General features: G+C 43.0%; 1 protein-coding gene across 1 annotated transcript in view; it reads left to right on the top strand.

Moving 5' to 3' along the window:
* The window catches only part of TTC28 (tetratricopeptide repeat domain 28), a 611,240-nt gene that overhangs the window by 80,602 nt on the left and 506,283 nt on the right, over positions 1-24,355 (top strand). Inside the window, exon 2 of the mRNA XM_044275399.1 lies at positions 15,935-16,213. Within this exon, the coding sequence (XP_044131334.1) occupies positions 15,935-16,213 (279 nt within the window). The remainder of the gene's footprint in view (positions 1-15,934; positions 16,214-24,355) is intronic.

Here is a 24,355-nt window from a genome sequence, read left to right as displayed (position 1 = left end):
CAGTAAACTGTACTATAATATGCAACATACAGTATGTGTATTTTAAACAATTTTTATATCACACATGCCGTAGTGAGGAGGAGTGCGAAAGTTGCAGTAATACAAATAAATAATACATAGGCCTACATAATGCTAAGGGCTTGTTCACATTCCGTTCAGGGCCTCTGTCACAGATTCTGTCAAAAAGACCAGACTTTTCCAACATACAGTCCCATGTAAGTAACATCTCCCCCTTCAGCTCCTCCAACATACAGTCCCACGTAAATAACATCTCCCCCTTCAGCCCCTCCAACATACTGTCCCACGTAAATAACATCTCTCCCTTTAGTCCCTCCAACATACAGTCCCATGTAAATAACATCACTCACCGCCCTCCAGGATAGGGATAGTAAGCCCCTGCGAGGGGTCTGGAGTGAATGCACCACAGGCTTGTATAACCAAGTGACAATGTACAGTCCAGTATAGTGGATCTTCTCTGTACTATAATATCCTGCTGTGCGTTCACTACACACTGCCCTACATACATCACACATTGTACTACATACATCACACACTGCACTACAGACATCACACATTGCACTACAGATATCACACACTGCACTACAGACATCACACACTGCACTGCACTACAGACATCACACACTGCACTACAGACATCACACACTGCACTGCACTACAGATATCACACACTGCACTACAGACATCACACACTGCACTGCACTACAGACATCACACACTGCACTACAGACATCACACACTGCACTACATACATCACACACTGCACTACATACATCTCACACTGCACTACATACATCTCACACTGCACTACATACAGTCATGGCCAAAAGTTTTGAGAATTACATAAATATTGGAAATTGGAAAAGTTGCTGCTTAAGTTTTTATAATAGCAATTTACATATACTTCAGAATGTTATGAAGAGTGATCAGATGACTTGCATGGTCCTTCTTTGCCATGAAAATTAACTTAATCGCAAAAAAAACTTTCCACTGCATTTCATTGCTATCATTAAAGGACCTGCTGAGATCATTTCAGTAATCGTCTTGTTAACTCAGGTGAGAATATTGACGAGCACAAGGCTGGAGATCATTATGTCAGGCTGATTGGGTTAAAATGGCAGACTTGACCTGTTAAAAGGAGGGTGATGCTTGAAATCATTGTTCTTCCATTGTTAACCATGGTGACCTGCAAAGAAATGCGTGCAGCCATCATTGTGTTGTATAAAAATGGCTTCACAGGCAAGGATATTGTGGCTACTAAGATTGCACCTCAATCAACAATTTATAGGATCATCAAGAACTTCAAGGAAAGAGGTTCAATTCTTGTTAAGAAGGCTTCGGGGCGTCCAAGAAAGTCCAGCAAGCGCCAGGATCGTCTCTTAAAGAGGATTTAGCTGCGGGATCGGAGTGCCACCAGTGCAGAGCTTGCTCAGGAATGGCAGCAGGCAGGTGTGAGCGCATCTGCACGCACAGTGAGGCGAAGACTTTTGGAAGATGGCCTGGTGTCAAGAAGGGCAGCAAAGAAGCCACTTCTCTCCAAAAAACCCCATCAGGGACAGGTTTATCTTCTGCAGAAAATATGGTGAATGGACTGCTGAGGACTGGGGCAAAGTCATATTCTCCGATGAAGCCTCCGATTGTTTGGGGCATCAGGAAAAAGGCTTGTCCGGAGAAGAAAAGATGAGTGCTACCATCAGTCCTGTGTCATGCCAACAATAAAGCATCCTGAGACCATTCATGTGTGGGGTTGCTTCTCATCCAAGGGAGTGGGCTCACTCACAATTTTGCCCAAAAACACAGCCATGAATAAAGAATGGTACCAAAACACCCTCCAACAGCGACTTCTTCCAACAATCCAACAACAGTTTGGTGAAGAACAATGCATTTTCCAGCACGATGGAGCACCGTGCCATAAGGCAAAAGTGATAACTAAGTGGCTCGGGGACCAAAACGTTGACATTTTGGGTCCATGGCCTGGAAACTCCCCAGATCTTAATCCCATTGAGAACTTGTGGTCAATCCTCAAGAGGCGGGTGGACAAACAAAAACCCACTAATTCTGACAAACTCCAAGAAGTGATTATGAAAGAATGGGTTGCTATCAGTCAGGAATTGGCCCAGAAGTTGATTGAGAGCATGCCCAGTCGAATTGCAGAGGTCCTGAAAAAGAAGGGCCAACACTGCAAATACTGACTCTTTGCATAAATGTCCTGTAATTGTCGATAAAAGCCTTTGAAACGTATGAAGTGCGTGTAATTATATTTCACTACATCACAGAAACAACTGAAAAAAAGAGCTAAAAGCAGTTTAGCAGCAAACTTTGTGAAAACTAATATTTGTGTCATTCTCAAAACTTTTGGCCACGACTGTACATCACACAGTGCACTACAGACATCACACAGTGCACTACAGACATCACACAGTGCACTACAGACATCACACAGTGCACTACAGACATCACACAGTGCACTACATACATCACACACTGCACTACATACATCACACACATCTATACATACACACTAGGCTGTCACCTTGTAGTACACGTCAAACTGGATGTCCCTACCGGCTTGGCTGTAGTCATCCACCACTCTGGAATCCACTTCAGCTCCACGGCCGCCATGTTCGCTCTCCATTTCCCCTACTCTCCGGTTATACCAACGGCCCGGGAGCTAATCCCTGCTTCCTTGTACAGTACAGTTATTATTTCTGCCAGCTGCCACCTGTTGAAGGGCACGATATCACTCCCTATCTGGCAGCCCGCCCAAACTGATGACATTGCTGTGCTGCCTGCACTGTGCGCACTGTGCTCATTAACGTCTAACACGTATTGATGTGTGAGACTTTTTTTTTAGGGAGTAAATTGACCTGCACAGGAGTCTGTGATGCTTATACAGGCATTATTGCGATCTCTGAGATGAAGTATGGAGCGCAGTTCTTATTTTTCCTGATGTAGTCAAAGGAAGGCCACCAAGCTTCAACATTTTCTAAAAAGCATTAGGCCTCTTTCACATGGGCGTCATGTTTTGGCCCGGATAAGATGCGGGTGCTTTGCGGGAAAATGCGTGATTTTTACGCGCGAGTGCAAAACATTGTAATGCGTTTTGCACGCGCGTGAGAAAAATCGACATGTTTGGTACCCAGACCCGAACCCAGACTTCTTCACAGAAGTTTGGGTTTGGGTTAGGTGTTGTGTAGATTTAATTATTTTCACATAACATGGTTATAAGGGAAAATAATAGCATTCTTAATACAGAATGCATAGTACAATAGGGCTGGAGGGGTTAAATTATTATTATTTTTTTTATTCAACTCACCTTAATCCACTTGCTTGCGCAGCCCGGCTTCTCTTCTGTCTTCTTCTTTGAGGAATAGGACCTTTGATGAAGTCACTGCGCTCATCACATGGTCCATCACATGATCCATCACCATGGTGATGGATCATGTGACGAACCATGTGATGACTGCAGTGATGTCACCAAAGGTCCTTTTCCTGTGCACAGCAAAGATGAAGACAGAAGTGAAGCCGGGCTGCACAAGCAAGTGGATTAGGGTGAGTTAAATTATTGTAAAAAAAAATTTAACCATGTTATAAGGGAAAATAATAATGATCGGGTCCCCATCCTGATCGTCTCCTAGCAACCGTGCATGAAAATCGCACCGCATCCGCACTTGCTTGCGGATGCTTGCGATTTTCACGCAGCCTTATTCACTTCTGTGGGGCCTGCGTTGCGTGGAAAACGCACAAAGAGGAGCATGCTGAGATTTTCACGCAACGCACAAGTGATGTGTGAAAATCACCGCTCATGTGCACAACCCCATAGAAATGAATGGGTCCGGATTCAGTGCGGGTGCAATGCGTTCACCTCACACATTGCACCCGCACGGAAATCTCGCCCGTGTGAAAGGGGCCTTAGAAGATTCGTCCTACATTTGAAAACCAACAGAGGATATAAGTTCTTTTGGCTCCAGTATTAAAGTGTATTGCTTATAGGCTTTGTAATTCATTATGAATGTATGGCTAGGCTTTCCTTTATCCACGGAAAATATCTAGTTTGGGGACTCTATGCCCCTAATCTGCAACTGGGACACAGGTTAGCACACCACTCGGCTGTCTTCCTCAGCCCTAATGACTTTGAATGGAGCAGCTTGACCGCTGTCCTGTTCTCCTTCTTACAGGGGTACTACAGTACAGTACTACAGTAGCCCTGTACGGAGATGATTTTGTATTATTCTGGATAATCTGGAGACCTCAGTCTATAACGGTGACTATATCTATTATTGATGAGTTTGGAAAACTGTCAGGGCTCACTATTAATTGGTTACATTCCGTTATACCTGTGAGGGGAACACCACATTTAACCTCCTTAAAAGATTTTAAATAGTACCGCTTTCAAATAGTACCCTCCTTTCAGATACGTGGGGGTAAAGATATCTGCTAATATAAAGGAGTTATAGATTCTTAACTAACTAACTAAATTTCCGTACGGGGATGGTGTAAGCTTCCATTCACTGTTATTGGCCCGACTCATTACATCAAATTGGTCTTCATGCCTAACTACTGTACCTCCTCTATAAGGCGCCAGTTTATATTCCCCTATGCCTCTTGCACAAAGTCATAACTATATTTCATAATTGTATATGGAAATATGGGATCCCTCGAATAAAATTGGATATTCCGCAGCAGGCTAAGGAGGATAGGGGTCGGGCCCAACAGAATTTATAGTTATAATATCTAGGTGCACAATTACAACGTTTGAGAGGCTGGGATGTGGGAGATAGTCTAAAACTGGTAAAATTACATGCCATACACAATATGGTGGAAAACACAAGAGATATTACAGGTAGGGGGGTATTTAGAACAAACACGTATCTAGTCAAGTGTATTATATACCAAATTACTCCATTTATTTTTAGATCTAATTACACTGTAGGTGTTAATTAGACTCGCCTATAGCACCATCCTATGACCATTGAAGACGTATGGGAGATAGATATGAGGGAAATTACTGAAGACCAAGGGCAGGCAGTTCTTCATAATATCTCTCAAGTGTCCGTCAATGAAACCCATCGACCATCACAAGTTTATCTTTATCTTTCATCTAGACCGTATTCACTCCTATTCGAATAGGTAAAATGAGATACTGCTCTTAGGATCCACGTAATAGATGCCAGGCACCAGGTGCAGGATTGATACATCGAATATGGAATTGCCCGCGATTCACACGATATTGAATCTTGTAGATAAAGTCTATGCAGCTAATCTACAAAGACTTCCATTATTAGTATTCTCAGGGCAGTATTAGAAATACCGTACAGGGAAATCATTGCTTAGCTATTCTCTGAATATTATATTTGGCCGGCAAGCTAATTGCATTCCATTGGAAATCCTAGTCAACACCAACTCTAGTGGAATATATTGCTAAAATAAATCTACACCTACGCTTAGAAAAATGTGTATATTCGAAATGTAACTGTCTACATAGATTCAATAAAATCTGGGGTCCGTGGTTAAATTCACCAGGCCTTACCCCTGTAACCTTAGTAATAGAACGATTTCCTGAACTTCCAGAGGTCTTGACAGTGAGGATGAATGGCTATACATGATTATCCTTCTTAATCCAATTGTAGATGTATCTCCCAGTGAAGAATTGGTCATACAAATGTTATGTAAACTCTCTTGGCATGTGTAATTCACTGTAGTAATATGTTTTTACTATGTAAAATGTGGATGGCGGCGTATGGACAATTATTTGATATGTTATTGTTTACTTCCAGGAAAAATGTATCTGACCAAGAGAAGTTAAAATGGATTTGAAATCCCCATACTAGTGATCAGCGGGGCCCCTAGAAATCTTGAATTTATCTCCTATCCTGTGTATAGATTCTTCATGGGGATACCTCTTGATATGACTCCCGTTATGGTCACTAGAACATCCAAGGGCAGTTGGGCTGTCTGAGACTACCACTGCACTTTGTACATAGGAGAAGTCTGATAAGCTGGTAGCCATCTTAGGTGGGAAAAGAGGGATCCAGGAATCAGTAGATACAGTAATTGAAAGGAGTGCACCAGGTACAGTTACTATGCATCACTAGCTAATTTTTTGGGGGTACTATCTCTCCTTGGGGAGAGAGTGCCTTAGTTGGTGTGAGAAGACTTATAGGCCATACATACTCCTCTGGAATTCTATGAAGAAAGGGATGCAAATAAGCTGTTAACAAGCTCTGCCTCTAATGCCACCAGATGTAAGGCAGCTATCTTATAAGTCAATGTTCGACCCTTTAAATAGGCCTTGAGACATGACTCGGATATTAAATAAGCCAGCATCTCATCTGCAGACAGCTGTTTTGGGGTGATTGCCCCTTTCTCCCCAAGGATAGTTAAGCCAGTACTCTCTGCTCTGTACTGATGAGTGGAAATTACCCTGAAACAGCTGTCTGCAGATGAGATGCTGTCTTATTTATTATCTGAGTCATGTTTCCACGCCTATTTAAAGGGTTGACTATTGACTTATAGGATAGCTGCCTTACACCTGGTGGCTCATTTGCATCCCTTTCTTCACTAGCTAATCTTACATTTTTATGCAAAACCAACCGTTTGCTTTAAGACACAGTACACTTCCCTTGGTGTACCTGGCACTGTGTATGCTCTTGCCAGTATAAAAATTTTCAGTTAATTTAGTGGGCTTTATCATGGCTGAGGCAGTGACCACAGGGGAAACTGCCAGCATCATGTACCATTAGTCTCCAAACAGGGTTCCTGAGAATTGTTCTTGATGGACCAACAGGACACAGCCCTAAAACCCCTCTGGGTTCCTTTTGGGAGAAGATGGGCTGAACTCCGGCCTCATATAGTGGCCTTTTGGTGGGCCGCTTGGGCTTTTGGTTTTGAATGCTTGAGCAGGATTTAACTATTGCCAGCAGCTTGTGCTGGTCTATGTCTTGCATTGTTCACGTTGTCTGTGAAGTAGGATGGCCTAGCTTAGCGCCAATGCCAGTTATGCTGTTGCACTACCAATGCAGTGGTTGGTTTCCGTGTTGAAGTAGATATAGTTTTCGCCATTCTCATTCATAGCCCATCTGAAAGAACAATACTTATTATTTGCTTAAGTGAGACAACCCCTTTAACTAATTTTTCTTTTGAATAATACTGTATTGTGCCAGGTGGGGTCCCTTCCTTTCCACAACCCCAGCAGCACCCAGGTCACTTGCCACCCCCAGCCCTTCATTGTATGTATGTTAATATCCTAAAATGCCCCTATATGGTTGTAAATATTGTCAAATGGATATTCAGTAATGTTGGAATTTGTATACTGTCATGTACCAGTGTTCAGTTAACCATGTCCATGATATGTTGTATGGTTTTGTGAGTGAGAGACCTGCACGTTTTGTACTGCCGTGGTAAGAGGCTTTTAGCTAATCTAGTTGGGCTCAAAGTGAATTTCTTCCTTTTAACACCAAGTCATTTTCAAGACCAGTATTCTGTATACCATCCGGAGCCTAAATATGTTCTTACTCAGGGGCGTAACTAGAAGTGACTGGGCCCCACAGCAAATATTTGTAAGGGCCCCCCTCAGCGCGCTTCGCACCTCCCTCCTCCTGTGTAAACCCCACTCCTTTGGCACAGTGTAGCGGTATACTGTATATTGTGTGGCACAGTATAGAGGTATACTGTATATTGTGTGGCACAGTATAGAGGTATACTGTATATTGTGTGGCACAGTGTAGCGGTATACTGTATATTGTGTGGCACAGTGTAGAGGTATATTGTGAGGCACAGTGTAGCGGTATACTGTATATTGTGTGGCACAGTGTAGCGGTATATTGTGAGGCACAGTGTAGAGGTATACTGTATATTGTGTGGCACAGTGTAGCGGTATACTGTATATTGTGGGGCACAGTGTAGAGGTATACTGTATATTGTGTGGCACAGTAGCAGTATACTGTATATTGTGAGGCACAGTGTAGAGGTATACTGTATATTGTGGGGCACAGTGTAGAGGTATAATGTATATTGTGGGGCACAGTGTAGCGGTATACTGTATATTGTGGGGCACAGTGTAGAGGTATACTGTATATTGTGTGGCACAGTAGCAGTATACTGTATATTGTGAGGCACAGTGTAGCGGTATACTGTATATTGTGGGGCACAGTGTAGAGGTATACTGTATATTGTGGGGCACAGTGTAGAGGTATACTGTATATTCTGGGGCACAGTGTAGCGGTATACTGTATATTGTGTGGCACAGTAGCAGTATACTGTATATTGTGAGGCACAGTGTAGAGGTATACTGTATATTGTGGGGCACAGTGTAGCAGTATACTGTATATTGTGAGGCACAGTGTAGAGGTATACTGTACATTGTGGGGCACAGTATAGAGGTATACTGTACATTGTGAGGCACAGTATAGAGGTATACTGTATATTGTGTGGCACAGTGTAGCGGTATACTGTATATTGTGGGGCACAGTGTAGGCTATATGTGCATAACATAAACATACTCCACATGAACACTTACAGTTACATGGCTTGGCCCTTGGGGATCTCGGACGCCACTTCCACACTTGGTCGGGGGCTCGGCGGAGCTGATGTTGTGTTTTATCCTAATGAGAAAGATTTTATAATAAGGATTTGGAGAAGGGGCAGAGGGATAGCAGAGCAGGGAGAGGCTGGTGCTGCTACTAGGGGGTCATACCATGGGGCAGTAATAAAACCCACCATAATGCCCCCCCCCCCAGTAGTAATAATTCTCCTTATAATGTGACAGTGCAAAAAATACCCCCTTGTAATGCCCCCAGTTGAGCTAATGTCCCCATAGTGCCCCCATAATGTGCCAGTATAAAATACCCCTATATAGTGCCCCCAGTAAATTCCCCCATAGTGCTCCTCTCCCCCCTTCCTGCTAGTGCCCCCCAAAATGTACCAGTATAAAATGCCCCATATATAGTGCCCCAGTAGATGCCGCTCAGTGTCCGGCCTCTGATAGGCTGCCGGCCTAGTGTCCCCCATAATGCCCCCCAATAATGTGCCAGTAAGTGCCCCCCATCATGTGCCAGTATCAAGTGCCTCCCCCCCCCACATGTCCCAGTATCATAGTGCCATCTCCCCCCATGTGCCAGTATCAAGTGCCTCTCTCCTTCCCACCCCCAATGTGCCAGTATCAAGTGCCTCTCTCTTCCCCCCATGTGCCAGTATCATAGTGCCATCTCCCCCGCAAAAAAGTGCCAGTATTAAGTGCCTCTCCCCCCCATGTGCCAGTATCATAGTGCCAACCCCCCCCCCACATGCCAGTATCAAGTGCCTCTCTCCTCCCCATGTCCCAGTATCATAGTGCCATCTCCCCCCCCCCACTAAAAAGTGCCAATATCAAGTGCCTCTCTCCCTCCCCCCTCCCAATGTGCCAGTATCGGGTGCCTCCCCCCCCCCATGTGCCAGTATCAAGTGCCAACCCCCCCTCTCCCCTCCAGGTGCCAGTATCAGGTGCCTCCCCCCCCCTATGTCCCAGTATCATAGTGCCATCTCCCCCCCCCACCACCACAAAAAAAGTGCCAGTATAAAGTGCCTCTCTCCCTCCCCCCCCCAATGCCAGTATCAGGTGCCTCTCTCTCTCCCTGCCAGTATCAGGTGCCTCTCTCCCTCCCCCCCATGCCAGTATCAGGTGCCAACCCCACTCCCCCCATGTGCCAGTATCAGGTGCCTCTTCCCCCCCCCCAGGTGCCAGTATCAGGTGCCAACCCCCCTCCCCCCATGTGCCAGTATCAGGTGCCTCTCCCCCCCCCCATGTGCCAGTATCAGGTGCCAACCCCCCTCCCCCCCCCAGGTGCCAATATCAGGTGCCAATATCAGGTGCCTTCCGCTCTCCCATGGCAGTAACAGTCGGGTATTAAAAAAAATAAAATAAACACTTCTACTTACCTCCATGTCAGCGATGCGATGCAGCCTCTTCCTGTGTCCCGCCCTGTATGTCCTTATATGGACTCAGTGCTTATATTTCAGAAAAGAGTCTGCTGGGATTCGAACCCACGACCTTCTGCTTCAGAGGCAGAGCAGCTAACCACTAGACCATACGAGCTTCCTTGAGGCTGTCTGAAAAAATATGAGACTTCTACTGTTATAGCTGGCTAAGTGTACATCTATACACATGGCAGCTGTTCATATATAGAGATGTAGCAGAGCTGAATGTGCTGAGACAGCTGTCATATACAGATATAGCAGTATCTCAGATATATCTCTATATGACAGCTGTTCCAGCTCAGCTCTGCTATATCTCTATATATGATAGCTGCCCCAGCAAACCCAGCTCTGCTACATCTATGCATATGACAGCTGCCCAAACACACCCAGCACTGCTATATCTCTATATGACAGCTGTCCCAGCACACTCAGCTCTGCTATATCTCTATATATGATAGCTGCTCCAGCACAACCAGCCCTGCTACATCTATATATCTCTAAGTATTGCTATACAGTAGATAGATATATAGAGATATAGCAGAGCTGAGTGTGCTGGGGCAGCTGTCATGTGTATAGATGTAGCAGTGCTGGCTGTGTTTTTCGGCAGCTGTCATGTGTATAGATGTAGTAGAGCTGGGTTTGCTGGGGCAGTTGTCATATATAGAGATATAGTAGAGCTGAGTGTGCTGGTGCAGCTGTCATGTGTATAGATGTAGCAGAGCTGGGTGTGTTTGGGCATCTGTCATGTATAGATGTAGTAGAGCTGGGTTTGCTGGGGCAGCTGTCATATAGAGATATAGCAGAGCTGAGTGTGCTGGTGCAGCTGTCATGTGTATAGATGTAGCAGAGCTGGGTGTGTTTAGGCATCTGTCATGTGTATAGATGTAGTAGAGCTGGGTTTTCTGGGGCAGCTGTCATATATAGAGATATAGCAGAGCTGAGTGTGCTGGGACAGCTGTCATATAGATATATAGCAGTGCTGGTGTGTTGGGGGCAGCTGTCATGTGTAATGATGTAGCAGAGCTGGCTGTGTTCCGGCAGCTGTCATGTGTATAGATGTAGTAGAGCTGGGTTTGCTGGGGCAGCTGTCATATATAGAGATATAGCAGAGCTGAGTGTGCTGGGACAGCTGTCATATAGAGATATAGCAGTGCCTGGTGTGTTGGGGGCAGCTGTCATGTGTATAGATGTAGCAGAGCTGGCTGTGTTTTGGCAGCTGTCATGTGTATAGATGAAGTAGAGCTGGGTTTGCTGGGGCAGCTGTCATATATAGAGATATAGCAGAGCTGAGTGTGCAGGGACAGCTGTCATATACAGATATAGCAGTGCTAGGTGTGTTTGGGCAGCGGTCATGTGTATAGATTTTTTTTTTGATTTTTTTTACAGTCAGTTGTAATGCAGCCTTTATGGCTGTGAGGGTAAATGCTTTGCCACTGATTCACTGATAGATTGGAGGTTGTGGGTTCGAATCCCAAACCAGGAGACTTTAGCAGACAGTAAAATTAGATCACACTAGCGGCTGTGAAGGGGCCCTGAACACGATATTTAACTAACTTGAAAATAAACTGTCACACACGCTGCTGGGGCGCCGGGCCCCCTTGGCAGCCCGGGCCCCGAAGCAGCTGCTTCCCCTGCTTCCTATGTAGTTACGCCACTGTTCTTACTGATCTACAAACCCCTATACGGACATACAATGAATTTTATCATGCTACATTTTTAAAATGTGTGTGGGGTTTAGCGGGAGGGACCAACATAATTAGTTTTTCTGGCCTACAGACTAGTGTTCAGCGAATCAAAACAAGCAAATTGATTTTGATCCAAATTTCAGGATTTTATTTTTTCGCAGCGACACCAAATTTCCTTGCGTTTTGTGGTAACGAGACCAGACAAGAGAAGGATCTCGGAGGTGCCACTAGCCGGGTCTGTGTATATGTTGTGAATCATGTTTTTTTTTCTAGGTGGGGGAGCCACATGGTTTGATTTTGTATTTATTTATACTTGTTTCCCCATCCCACCTTTTCCACTACTTGATGTCCCGATGTGTTTTGTGCACTCTCCATGTGATTGTGTTTGTCTTTGCCAATTTATGCACCTATTTATTTGTTTTATCTACTACAGACTGCCGATTTTTTAAGGAGGCCTACATCTCTTAATAAGTTTGGCACATCTTATTCTAGTGCATTTCTTAGTACGATTAGCGTATTAAATGCCAGCCTTGATAAATCTTCTTCATAGAGTTGAATGATACAATTCTGGCTGCCTCCAGCTACCACTAGGAGGAGCTCAGGAGTTTATTGCATACTGTTTTATTATTGAGGTCATTCTAGAAATATATGCAGTAAACTGCTAGCCTGGAGCTATCATTTTACAGTATTTTCAAGATGCTCAGATAGGGCAGCTTAAAACTGGTGACAGATACCATGAGCAAAATGCTGAATCACTTAATTGAATTGATCCAGTTGTTTTGCTAAAATCTGTATTGCGCAGCTCCAGCTCTGTACAGTTCACAAGTTTGGGAGTCCTCAGGAGCTTCCAGCACTCTCTTACCCCGTCCTCGATTCACAACTCTAGTAATCAGCTTCAGGAGGGCAGGGAGATCTTGGAGCTCAACAGTATGAAGACCTACCAGCTCGTACTCTGTGTTGAGTGGACACTGGAGCTGCTCAGTACTGATTTTAGCAAAATGACCAGGTCAGTACAAGTCATGAATAGGGACGAGTTGTCTGAAATGCGTAGAAGATCATAATATTTTCCTGCATGCGCTTTTAGGCTCTGATTTGAATTGTCCTGTAACATTATAGTAGAGGTAAGGCATTAACCTGAGAAGAGCTTTCTTTTTATTTCATTCCTTGCATGTTAGAAAATGTTAACTTGGTGGGTATTCCAGTATATAACTATAGTGTTTCATTTCTCTTATTTTACAGTTTTTTTTTCCTTTTTCAAATATTTACTGACTACATACGTATTAACAGAAAAAAAAAAAACTTATAACAGTTTGCTTTTTTGCATTCCAGTGAGAATTTGCCATGCCTAAATGTCTTGTTTTGCCTGTGCTTTAGTAAAAGCCTACTATTTTGGGGTTATATTTAAAGTTAAGTAGTAGTTTTGTCTAACCAGTGATGACATACACCTTTGGTATTCTGCCTGTTTCCTAATGAAAGCGCTGTTTGTAATTTAGTGCCCTACTTTGGGAACGCTAACTATAAGCTATTAACTGTTACCTTTGCTCTTCTGTGGGCGCTTGTATTTCTTTTTTATCTGCTAGAAATGATATAATGCTACTGTGAAAAACACTGTACATTTTCTATTTTATTGTTTTAAAGCATATAAAAGTTTTTTGCCTTTATCATAGTTTTCAAGTAAAATAAACTACATTTTAGTTCAAATTGTGTCAGACATTGATCTACTTTATACCAGAAAAGAATCTACCATAAAATAAAAAGCAGAAGAACTCTATAAAGAAGAATAGGTAACATTTAGTAATCAGATTATTGTCAAGGGACCCTTTGACAAGTACGGTTGGTCTACAGCACAGAACCCCTTTAAAGGGAATAGGTCATAAAAAAATGACCTATTGTTAAAATCAGGTTTTTATGTTAAACATAAATATTTTTTTGCATTTTTTTTATAATATTTTGTTATTGTCCATGTCCCTATTTATATTTTAAAAAAATCCTTTGACAGCAGCCACATGGCCCATGGGGCAGGGGTTGACCTCATTGACTTATATGGGAGATTTTTCTAGGCATGCTTTGCAATCTGTGCAGAGGTCAGGAGGGAACTGATAAGCTGTGATAATCACCTATTGTGAATGGTGTATCCCGTGTTATCTATATACAAAGGTGATATCTGTTATTGCAATTCTACCTGTGATGATAGTGTGATGGGTGCTGAGAACTTATCTGTACAAAACAGGAAGTCTCAACAAATTATTAGACATAGTGGCTAGTCCAAAAGTATGACTTTAGGTATTTTTACAAAATATAGTGACATGGAAAATTAAACAAAAATCTCTATACATTCTAAAAAGATATGTTTAACATAAGAACTTGATTTAAACAATAGGTCATTTTCTAATGATACATTCAATTTTCATTGATTTCTGTTGTCCCACTGATGTTAAAGGGAACCTGTCACTGGGATTTTGTGTATAGAGCTGAGGACATGGGTTGCTAGATGGCCGCTAGCACATCCGCAATACCCAGTGCTCATAGCTCTGTGTGCTTTTATTGTGTTTTTATTGACTCATCTCAGGAACAGGACTCGGCATTGGGTTGCCTTCTGAGACATCGAGTTCCCACCACAGCATCGCGGGGACTTTATGCGCTCCCTCAAACACAAACCCCTTCTATGCCGCGGTAGCGGCATAGAAGGGGTTAATCCGCCGCGATCACCTATACGGGGGGGGGGTCCTGTGACCCCCCCCCCGGCATTGACCCAAGGTGCCGCTGCGCGGCGGTGATCGGAAATACACAGGGCGTACAGGTACGCCCTGTGTCCTTAAGTACTAGGACGTACCTGCATGCCCTGTGTCCTTAAGAGGTTAAGGTCCATGCTTCCACAGGCAGCATGAAATACCAACAGGTTCCCTGATTCCACTGAGCTGTGCTCTTCTCCGAATTACTGCATTATTTCAGAGAATTACTTCTTTTCCCCTCTCACCCCAGGTCTAAAAAAGGGGACATAGCATGGGCGGGAGGCTGTCTCATTTACTATTTTCTACGCCTGTTTTGGGCATAGAAAATGGTCCAAATTTAAGACCGCTCGGAACCTTTCTTACAATTACAAGTGGCAGAGGATCCACCAAAGTTATGGAGAAGCAGGCGCCTTTTCATAACTCCGACAGATCCACCGCCCAGTATAGGGGTTATTAAGACCAGCGTCTAAAACGCCCCATAGTTTTAAAATGTGCAGGGCTCTTTGAGAAGTTTTAGCTGGTCGGCTCCCCTACTGGCTTCTCCCTACCCAACTAAGTTTGATTGACAGGGCTTTTTGTATACTCCAAGCATCTCTGTTCTGAGAAATGTAGGATTAATGGGGCTATCCCATGATTAATCTAAAAAATGAAAATCAGACTGCATATACTACATTAAAGTCTCTTTATAACAAAGTTACAGAAAAAAAACCAGCGCTGCTGATATTTGCGGTATAGACAGTGGTAGTTGAAGGATGGTACTAAGCATATGCATCTACTTCAGAGGTGGACAGAGAAGTAAGGAAAAGAAGAAATGTAGAATATTTTTCATCCGACAACCTACTTAAAGAGGACCTATCAACATAAAATGCAATGCAGTCTGAAGGCAGCATATTATAGAGCAGAGGGAGCTGAGCAGATTGATGTATATTTTTGTATCTTTTGTATTTTTTTTTAATAAATATATAAATTTCAGGTTTTCGGAATCTTTCTCTGTAAATATATATCTCACTCTGCTCAGCTTCTTTTGCTCTTTAACATGGTGCTTTCAGATTACATTGTATTTTGTGGTGAGAGGTCCTCTTTAAAGCTAGCCATACACCGATTTTGATCATCCACTATGTAGATGTGGCCAGTCAGTCATCACTCGGATTGCTCATGTGAATCATCCCATCAATATGCCGCACTAAACTGACCAATTAGGAAGACAGTTTTATTTTAAAATTTTTTAGTGTGAAACAGGCCTCATTTGTGTTTTAGGATCTGAGTGGTTTTGTTCACATTGCTGTGTTCCAGGTTCGGTCTCATGAAACTAATACTGAATTATCATTGAAGCTTATAAACTAGAATTTTTTTTTGCTAATGACAGCCAATCAAATAACTGTGTTTTCTATCCAATTTTCTAAAAATGGAAGATAAAATGTTGCTGCAACTTCACTTTTTGTCTGGTCCTTTTAATAAATGAGGCCGTTGTCTGTATTATTTGCTTTGTATAGATGGTTTTAGCTGTTATTAATATTCCCGCTTTCCTCTTATTTGTTACTACAGTCATCAGCCATTGCTGTGAAAGCATTTGGAGGAAAAGTGGTGGACAACTCTATTCTCAGCAAGGAAGAATTTATCGAGAAAGTTCGTCAGAGCAATGACGCTTGTAAAAATGGAGACTTTCAGCTGGCCATTGAGCTGTACAGCGAGACGCTGCAGGTCGATCCACAGAACTGTATACTGTATAGTAACCGGTCGGCCGCCTACCTTAAAACTACGCAGTATGAGAAAGCTTTAGCTGATGCCATTAAAGCACGACTGCTGAATCCTAAATGGCCAAAGGTATGTCTGTTGCATGTTTCAGATGTAAATACTTCTGTGCACTGTACTTTAGGCTATGAACACATCTGGAAGAATTTTACTAGAACTCGGTACCACACATGAGATTTTTGTAATCTAGGAACTCTATACTACCAATCAGCAGGACACATAACCTTCTGGAGATGATGGGTGGCTCCTCAGTAATACATGTGGAAAGTATTAGTGTTTACGGGTACCAGTGAAAAGGTAATGCTAACTGCTAGTAATGCTTGTAACTGCAATCCCCAAAACAGCTCATATTGTCCAGCTTGCAGTGTCCCCATTACCTGCCTCAGAGTAGCATCTACTACCATCATGGACAACTGTTTCTCGCCCTCTTTCCCTAACCTTTTCAGCAGGGCATCCCTTTTCTCAAGTAGACACCATAGCCTGACCTTTCTCATTCCCCCCAGTAGTCATAGCAGGACATTTGCTTTACTTTATTTGTAAATTCCACATTTGAAGCTCACTTCTGTGATATGTCTTCTTATGGTTGGAATTCACATACGAGTATGATCCCGCCAATAACTGCCGGCTACAGTGTTTCCTGTTTCGGCTAAAATGTACAGTATGCTGACAGACCGGTGCATGAGAAGCTTACTGTACTGACATCAAGTGAGATAAAAGGAGGACTGTCAGTCAGTGAGTGAGACTTCTCTCTGGACCTGTCAACATAAAGTCTGCAGGGATGGAAATCAATATTTTGTGTGACCATTACTTGTATCTTCCAGCTCCCCTTACTTTATAAAATGGTTTTCCGACATTTTACTACTTAGGATAGGTAATCAGTATGTGATCGATGGGGGTCCCACAACCGGGACTCCCACGATCAGCTGTTTGAGAAGACACGCAGCGGCCTTCTCCCTGCTTACCAAGCACAGCGCCATACATTTTACAATTCTACTGGTACCAGCTCCATAGAGGTGAAAGGGGCTCGGCTGCGCCTAGGCCATTTGACTGATGAACGTGTTGTCACTGGCCTAGGAAAAGTTGTGAGAAGGCTGCATCGCTACTGCGACCACCAGTGCCTTCACAAACAGCTTGTCGGCGGGGGTCCTGGGTGTCGGACCCCCACCAATCAGATACTGATGACCTGTCCTGAGAAAAGTTCATTAATAATAAAATGTCGGAAAGCCCCTTTACCTACCAACAGATCAGGAGGGGGCCTGATTTATCATCATTTCTTGACAGTTTTCTGCTGTGAAAAAGTCTAAAACACTATGGGCCAGATTTATCATCAGCTCAAGTCAAAATAATGGAGTGAAAAAGTCAAAAATAATTGCGCAATCGCTAAAACAGCGTAAAAATGTGCAACTTTTATTGGCTCTACGGAGTGCTCGCCAGTTTTCTGAAAGTGGGTGTGTTTTCTTATGTAAATTAATCTCTAGACAGATTTACTATTGCGACAATTTAAAAAGTCACAAAAAAATGTTCATCTTATGCGACTTTTTAATAGAACATGCGACTTTTTGGTAAAGACGTGCGACTTTTGTAAAGCCGCTTACTGAAGGATAAACTGCTACCGTCAAACCACATTTCTCACAGTATTAAGGGACCATTAATAAATCTGACTTAGCCAAAGTGACTTTGGACATATGTAAAAGTGGAGTAAGATGTAAGTGTAATGATAAATCTGGCCCTGTGTTTGCAACCTTCTAAAAACCACCAACCCTGCACTGCCTTTACCACTTTTCTGAGGTGTGATGGGGAGGGAGCGGGGCGATCTTATTTTACACCAGGTTTCTACCAGTTTAGGCGCAGGCACAGGACTCACTGCTTAGCCACTGTCTGGTCCTGTCAATCAAAGCAGCGGCAGGGGCTGGCCACAAAAGTGGCAACAAAAGAAAACCAGCACTTTAATCAGGTGGACTACAGGTATGTGTCTGTGCAAACAGTCTATTTTTATAAATCTTTGAAATTATAGGGGGGAATTTATTACGCCCTGCACTCCTGAATTCTTGTTTCAAAAAGTCACAAAATAGGGTTTTTGCACCTTTTTTGTGGTCCCTTGCACAGAATGTTGCAACATTTTGCTGTTCATGCCACTAACTCCAGTTTTGAAATATTGGTAAGAAAATGAGTGTGGTTAGCTATGTTAACCCCTTAAGTACCAGGCCCATTTTTGGTTTTGCATTTCCATTTTTCCCTCTCACATTCCAATAGCCATAAACTTTTAAAAAATTTCACTCATATAGCCATATGAGGGCTTATTTTTTGTGTGATTGTGTGTATTTTTAACCTTTTCACTACCGGAGGTTTTTCTGTTTTTGCGTTTTCATTTTTCTTCCCTATCTTCCTTAAGCCATAACTTTTTTATATTTCTGTTTAGATAACTGTATGGGGGCTTATTTTTTGCTGGACAAATTGTACTTTCTATTGACACCATTAATTATGGCATATAATGTAGTGGGAAGCAGTAAATAAATTCCAAATGGGGTGGAATTGGAAAACAAATGCAATTCCTACACCGTTTTATGGGTTTTGTTCCCACTGTGTTTCGTTTGCAGGAAAACTGACCCATGCCCTTCATTCTCTGGGTCAGTATAATTACAACGATACCAAATATGCATACCTCCCAACCGTTCCTAGTCCGGCGGGATAGTCCCAGATTGCAGAGGCTGTCCCGCTGTCCCAGTACGGGGGAGCTCTGTCCGGCCTTCTGGCAGCTGTCCCGGCTTCCATAGGAAGCAGAGACAGTTGCCTGTGTATTACGATGAAGCAGAGAGCTGGCGTCGGCTCCCTGCTCCATCATTCCTCCCAGCGCCCGCCTCCTCCACAGACCAGAGCAGCTGATGTCCTGCTGCCAGGAACAAGGTAAATATGTGTTTCTTTTCTTTTTACTTTCTGTGGGGGGCACATAACAGGGCATATTACTGGGGGCACAGCTGGACATATTACTAGGGGAACAGCTGGACATATTACTAGTGGAACAGCTGGACATATTACTAGGGGAACAGCTGGACATATTACTAGGGGAACAGCTGGACATTACTGGGGTGACAGCTGGACATATTACTGTGGGCACAGCTGGGCATATTACTGTGGGCACAGCTGGGCATATTACTGTGGGCACAGCTGGGCATATTACTGTGGGCACAGCTGGGCATATTACTGGGGGCACAGCTGGGCATATTACTGGGGGCACAGCTGGGCATATTACTGGGGGCACAGCTGGGCATATTACTGGGGGCACAGCTGGGCATATTACTGGGGGCACAGCTGGGCATATTACTGGGGGCACAGCTAGGCATATTACTGGGGGCATAGCTGGGGATATTACTGGTGGCAAAGCTGGGCATTTTACTGGGGGCACAGCTGGACATATTTCTGTAGGTACAGCTGGACATATTTCTGTAGGCACAGCTGGACATCTTACTGGGGGCACAGCTGGGCATATTACTGGGGACACATAACAGGGCATATTAATGGGGGCACAGCTGGACATAAATCTGTGAGGGGCCACAATATGAGCATAAATACTGTTCGTGGCATGAAGGGGGAATAATTACTATGTAAGGGCATTAAGAGCACTGGTTGGGATTAGGAGCATAGTTATGTTTTTGGTTGTTAGATCAGTGTTTCCCAACCAGTTTGCCTCCAGCTGTTGCAAAACTACAACTCCCAGCATGCCCGCACAACCAAAGGCTGTCCGGGCATGCTGGGAGTTGTAGTTTTGCAACAGCTGGAGGCACACTGGTTGGGAAACACTGTGTTAGAAGCATGGCCTAGTGCGGAAAAAATCTGCGCACCGCACGATTTGAAATTATAATTTTTTTACATCACCATATTCTGACCCCCATAACTTTTTTAGAGTTATATCTTCTGAGCTATGTGGGGGCACATTTTTTGCAGATCAATCTGTAGTTTTTATTGATGCCATTTTGGAGTTTGTGACTTTTTGATCACATTTTATTTAATTTTTTGGGGTATTAGAAGCAATTTAAAAAATTGCAAATTGGACATTTTTTTCGTTACGCCATTCACCGTATTGGAAAAATTCTAAATTAAAGTGGTATTATACCTACTATAAATGGAGAAATAGGAGCTCTTTGTGCACATTTTGATCAAACGTGTGTCGGGCCCATCTACCAGGCGTCAAGGTGGCTTCCGCAGATGGGTACCTAACACTAACATACCGCCTCTCTTGGACTTACCTAAGCCTACAATTTTCAGGGCAGTGTAGGAACCAGCTACATTTATACTCTGCTCAGAAGCCCCAGGCGGATGGGCGTCGCTCAGTCTAAAAGAGGCGCTACCCTCAATATATACTACAAGAAAATTTAGACTACCACATTCATATACATAATCACAGGTTCGTATTCATCAAGCAAACATGGTTGGTAAAAAAATTACACACGTTTGATCAAAAATGTGAGCAAAGAGCTTCTATTTTTCCATTTATAGTAGGTATAGTACCACTTTAATTTAGAATGATCCCCATTTCTCAGCTCTATTGTTTGTATGTGAAATGTTGTGCAGCCATTTTTTTTTACCAACCTGCTATATTGTACAGTCAGTAACCGCCACGTATGGATTGGACTCACTGCTGCAGCCTCTTCCATATATTACCTCAGCCACCGTGATGTATCGGTATGTCACGGTGGATGAAGGAGTTAATAAGTTTCACTCTGTCACAAAAAAAGTCTCAATGTCACTCAAGTTGGTGGAGGAGGGGGGGGGGAATGTCTGGAAAACTTGAATAGCATTCCTAGACCAAAGATGTGCCTAATTTAACAAAGGGGGCGGGGGTGGGAGGGTCATTTATCAATGTGTTTAGAATAGTGGCATAAAAAGGTTGAAAATTATGACGCTTGCCATGTTCGCAGCATCATTTCCAACTTTTTAAATTTCTTGCCACTTTTCTAAAGAGGGCAGGGCTTAGCCGGAGTGGGCAAGGCAAGTGACTCATTTATTAAGAGGCATCTATTCACATTGAGCCATTTTCAATCATTCCTGGAGAAGCCTTTTACTCAATCTCACTGTCTGCTGTAACAAACTCTTTTACATCCTGAGTAAAAAATGTTGAGGGGGAATAACGTGGTCATCAGAAGATGATTTCAAAAGCAAATTACATGTAGCTACCACTAGATTGTTCCCCATGATAGTAGATGACTGGTAAGAGGACTAGTCTACAGTAGATATGAAAGCAACACACAGAACATTTTCCTGCTGACATCTCTGGTCAGTTGGCCTCAGGGCATGGTGAGAGCATCCTCTAGTGATCCATCTTCACTCTTCACAGCAAAGCATACAAACCATTTTGAAGTAGAGAATTCAGTCGGCTAGATGTCTTATGGCCATTACTGAGGCGGTGAAAGAGCTCCTGCACATTATTAGGTGTAATTGACAAATGTTTTACACATCAATTTGCTTTCTTTAGCTCTTGACTGGATCAATATGACTTGAGAGTCTAAGCCAATTTCATCTCAGCATAGCAGGACTGTAATAGGTTACAATCTTCTGTACAATGGATGCATAATGAGTGGGCAATTGTCTCATACAACTCACCTATTGAAATTATTTGACATATTTTCTGTATAGTTTTCTTTTAATGTCTTTACATTTAGTCAATTTTATACTTTAATAGGTCTATTTTGAGCTAAATGTATAACCTTTATCAAATGTACTTAGAGGAATACAATTCAGGCTGTAACCAATGTGGGAAAATAGCTGCCGTTCCTGCTTTACGAGATACTTCAGGTTCTGGGATGTCTTCTCTCTCTTCACACATTCCCTCCTATAAGGCTTATTGCACACAAACGTGTAACCAATGAGACGGCTGTATTGCGGACCGCGTTTGCGGATCCGCGATACACGGGCACTGTTCTGTGTGCATTCCGCATCACGGATGCGGACCTATTCACTTCAATGGGTCCGCAAATCTGGAGATGCTAAACGGAACCCTATGGAAGCACTACGGAGTGCTTCCGTGGGGTTTCATCCCAGATTTCCTTCCCGCAAAAAGATAGAACATTTCCTGTCTTTTTGCGGTACGGCCGGATCGCAGATCCATTAAAGTGAATGTGTTCGCGATCCGCTGCAGCTGCCCCACGGTGGCTGTTCGTGCATTGCGGCCACGGGGCGCACACGTTCGTGTGCAAGAGGCCTAATCCAGAACAATGATCGTGAGCTTCTGAGGCAGGGAAATGATATTGTAAGCTCCGGGTGCCAATATGAGCGCAGTATATAAATAAACGCTGATTGTAGATATCTGACTGGTTCTCCATACCTCAATAATCCTTAATCATCTCATGTAAAATCTCCGTCTCATTTTAATATCCTGTCACAGAACATCAAAAAGGGTTAGAAGTATCCAAATTTGCATTTAATCTATCTGATCACCACCCTGAATATTGTGCTACTACAGGGTTCCAGGGATGTACACTTGAGCCTTGTTGTCCTTCGTGAGCCATATTCTGATTTATTTTATTTAAGAGCTGCTTAAATATCAGTCCAGTTATGCAGAAAGTCTCATAATGTGATTCTAGCCAGGGTTTTCATATGACAGATTATTGGAAGTGTGCGGATATTGTTTTTTTAAAAAAAAGTTGTGATGAGCAGTCGGGGCAATTCGATTCCGGTCCAAACAAATGCATCCAGAATCAAAAGTGCTCAGATTGCATGGAAAAGTAGTGGTTGACCTTCTGGGGTCTCCTAGGACTGTATGCAACTCATTTCAAGCTTTCTAACACTAAGACAGCGACATACAGTATATGGCTATGGGTAAACACTCGACTGCTGGGGGTAGCAGTCTGTTAAATAACACACTGTAGGATTTTTTTAGTATAAAAAATGCCTGCCTCTTAATCTTTTCTGTCTTCTGATCTGAAAAATGGCTGAGAAATGTGCCTAAATTAAATGGTCAAAATTCAGAACTGACCCAAGTTTTTTTTAGTTTTTTTAATTCAGGTCAAATTTGGCTTGTCTGCAATCAGTTTGCACATCTCTAGTTGAAGGGTATTTTCAGAACTGTGTAAAATGCTGTACTTAGGCCTACCATCTAACCAACTTCTGTCATGTGAGAGCTATGTACATTAGTATTACCCTGATAGTTGTATACTGGCACATATTAGATATAAGCCAATCTAAACACCTCTGTGCACATTAGTGTTTTATCCATATCTACTGTTTTTGATGGGGACTGACTGACATTGTAATGTGTATGATGATGATGTTGGGGGGGGGGGAGAAGAATCGGGAATGTTTTTAATTTCAACGTCTAATTAGTTTTTTGGTGTTCCCCATGAGAATAAGTCACCACCTCAATACCCATTGAATACACATACATGACCAGCCAAATCAAGTGTGTGTACTGGGGATTCAAGAACGATATCTGTTGGCCAAATGCTTGAAAGGTGTATGGGCATCTTGAAGCTAGGGTTCGGTTGTTACTACACGCTCTATTATCCTTATAGCTACTTATCTGGAGGTTTTCTATGGCCATAGTACCCTTTCTATAGGGCAATTCTGCCGAGTGCAGAGGTTTTATCACAATATAGATATGGCCAGCTAATCTTGGCCTTTAGTCTTCACTTTACTAATTCCCGATCTACCAATGTTGTGCAAGTGTTGGCAAGTCTGTAAACTATCATGGGGTTAAAGCAATGTGTTAAAACTAATATGCTCTTTTAAATTTACGTAAAGTTTTTCTGTGTTTTTTTTTTTCCTTTAGAAAACTAAATTAGATGATGGCTTGCCAGGTAGCCCAATAAGACCATTCACAAACTAAGGCCCCTTTCACACAGGCGAGTTTTCTGCAAGGGTGCAATGCGTGAGGCGAACGCATTGCACCTGCACTGAATCCGGACCCATTCACTTCAATAGGGCTGTGTACATGAGCAATGTTTTTCACGCATCACTTGTGCGTTGTGTGAAAATTGCAGCATGTTCTATATTCTGCGTTTTTCACGCAACCCAGGCCCCATAGAAATGAATGGGGCTGAGTGAAAATCGCATTGCATCCGCAAGCAAGTGCGGATGCGATGCGATTTTCTTGCATGTTTGCTAAGGAGACGAGGCATGAGCGACCCGGGTCCCCAGTTACTTTAATATTTTCCTTTATAACATGGTTATAATGGAAAATAATAGCATTCTTTAATACAGAATGAAAAGTCCAATGTCAAT

This window comes from Bufo gargarizans, chromosome 1, assembly GCF_014858855.1.
Source record: "Bufo gargarizans isolate SCDJY-AF-19 chromosome 1, ASM1485885v1, whole genome shotgun sequence".
NCBI lineage: Eukaryota > Metazoa > Chordata > Amphibia > Anura > Bufonidae > Bufo > Bufo gargarizans.
Note: the sequence above shows the minus strand (reverse complement) of the source record. Positions and strands in the feature narration are given on the sequence as shown.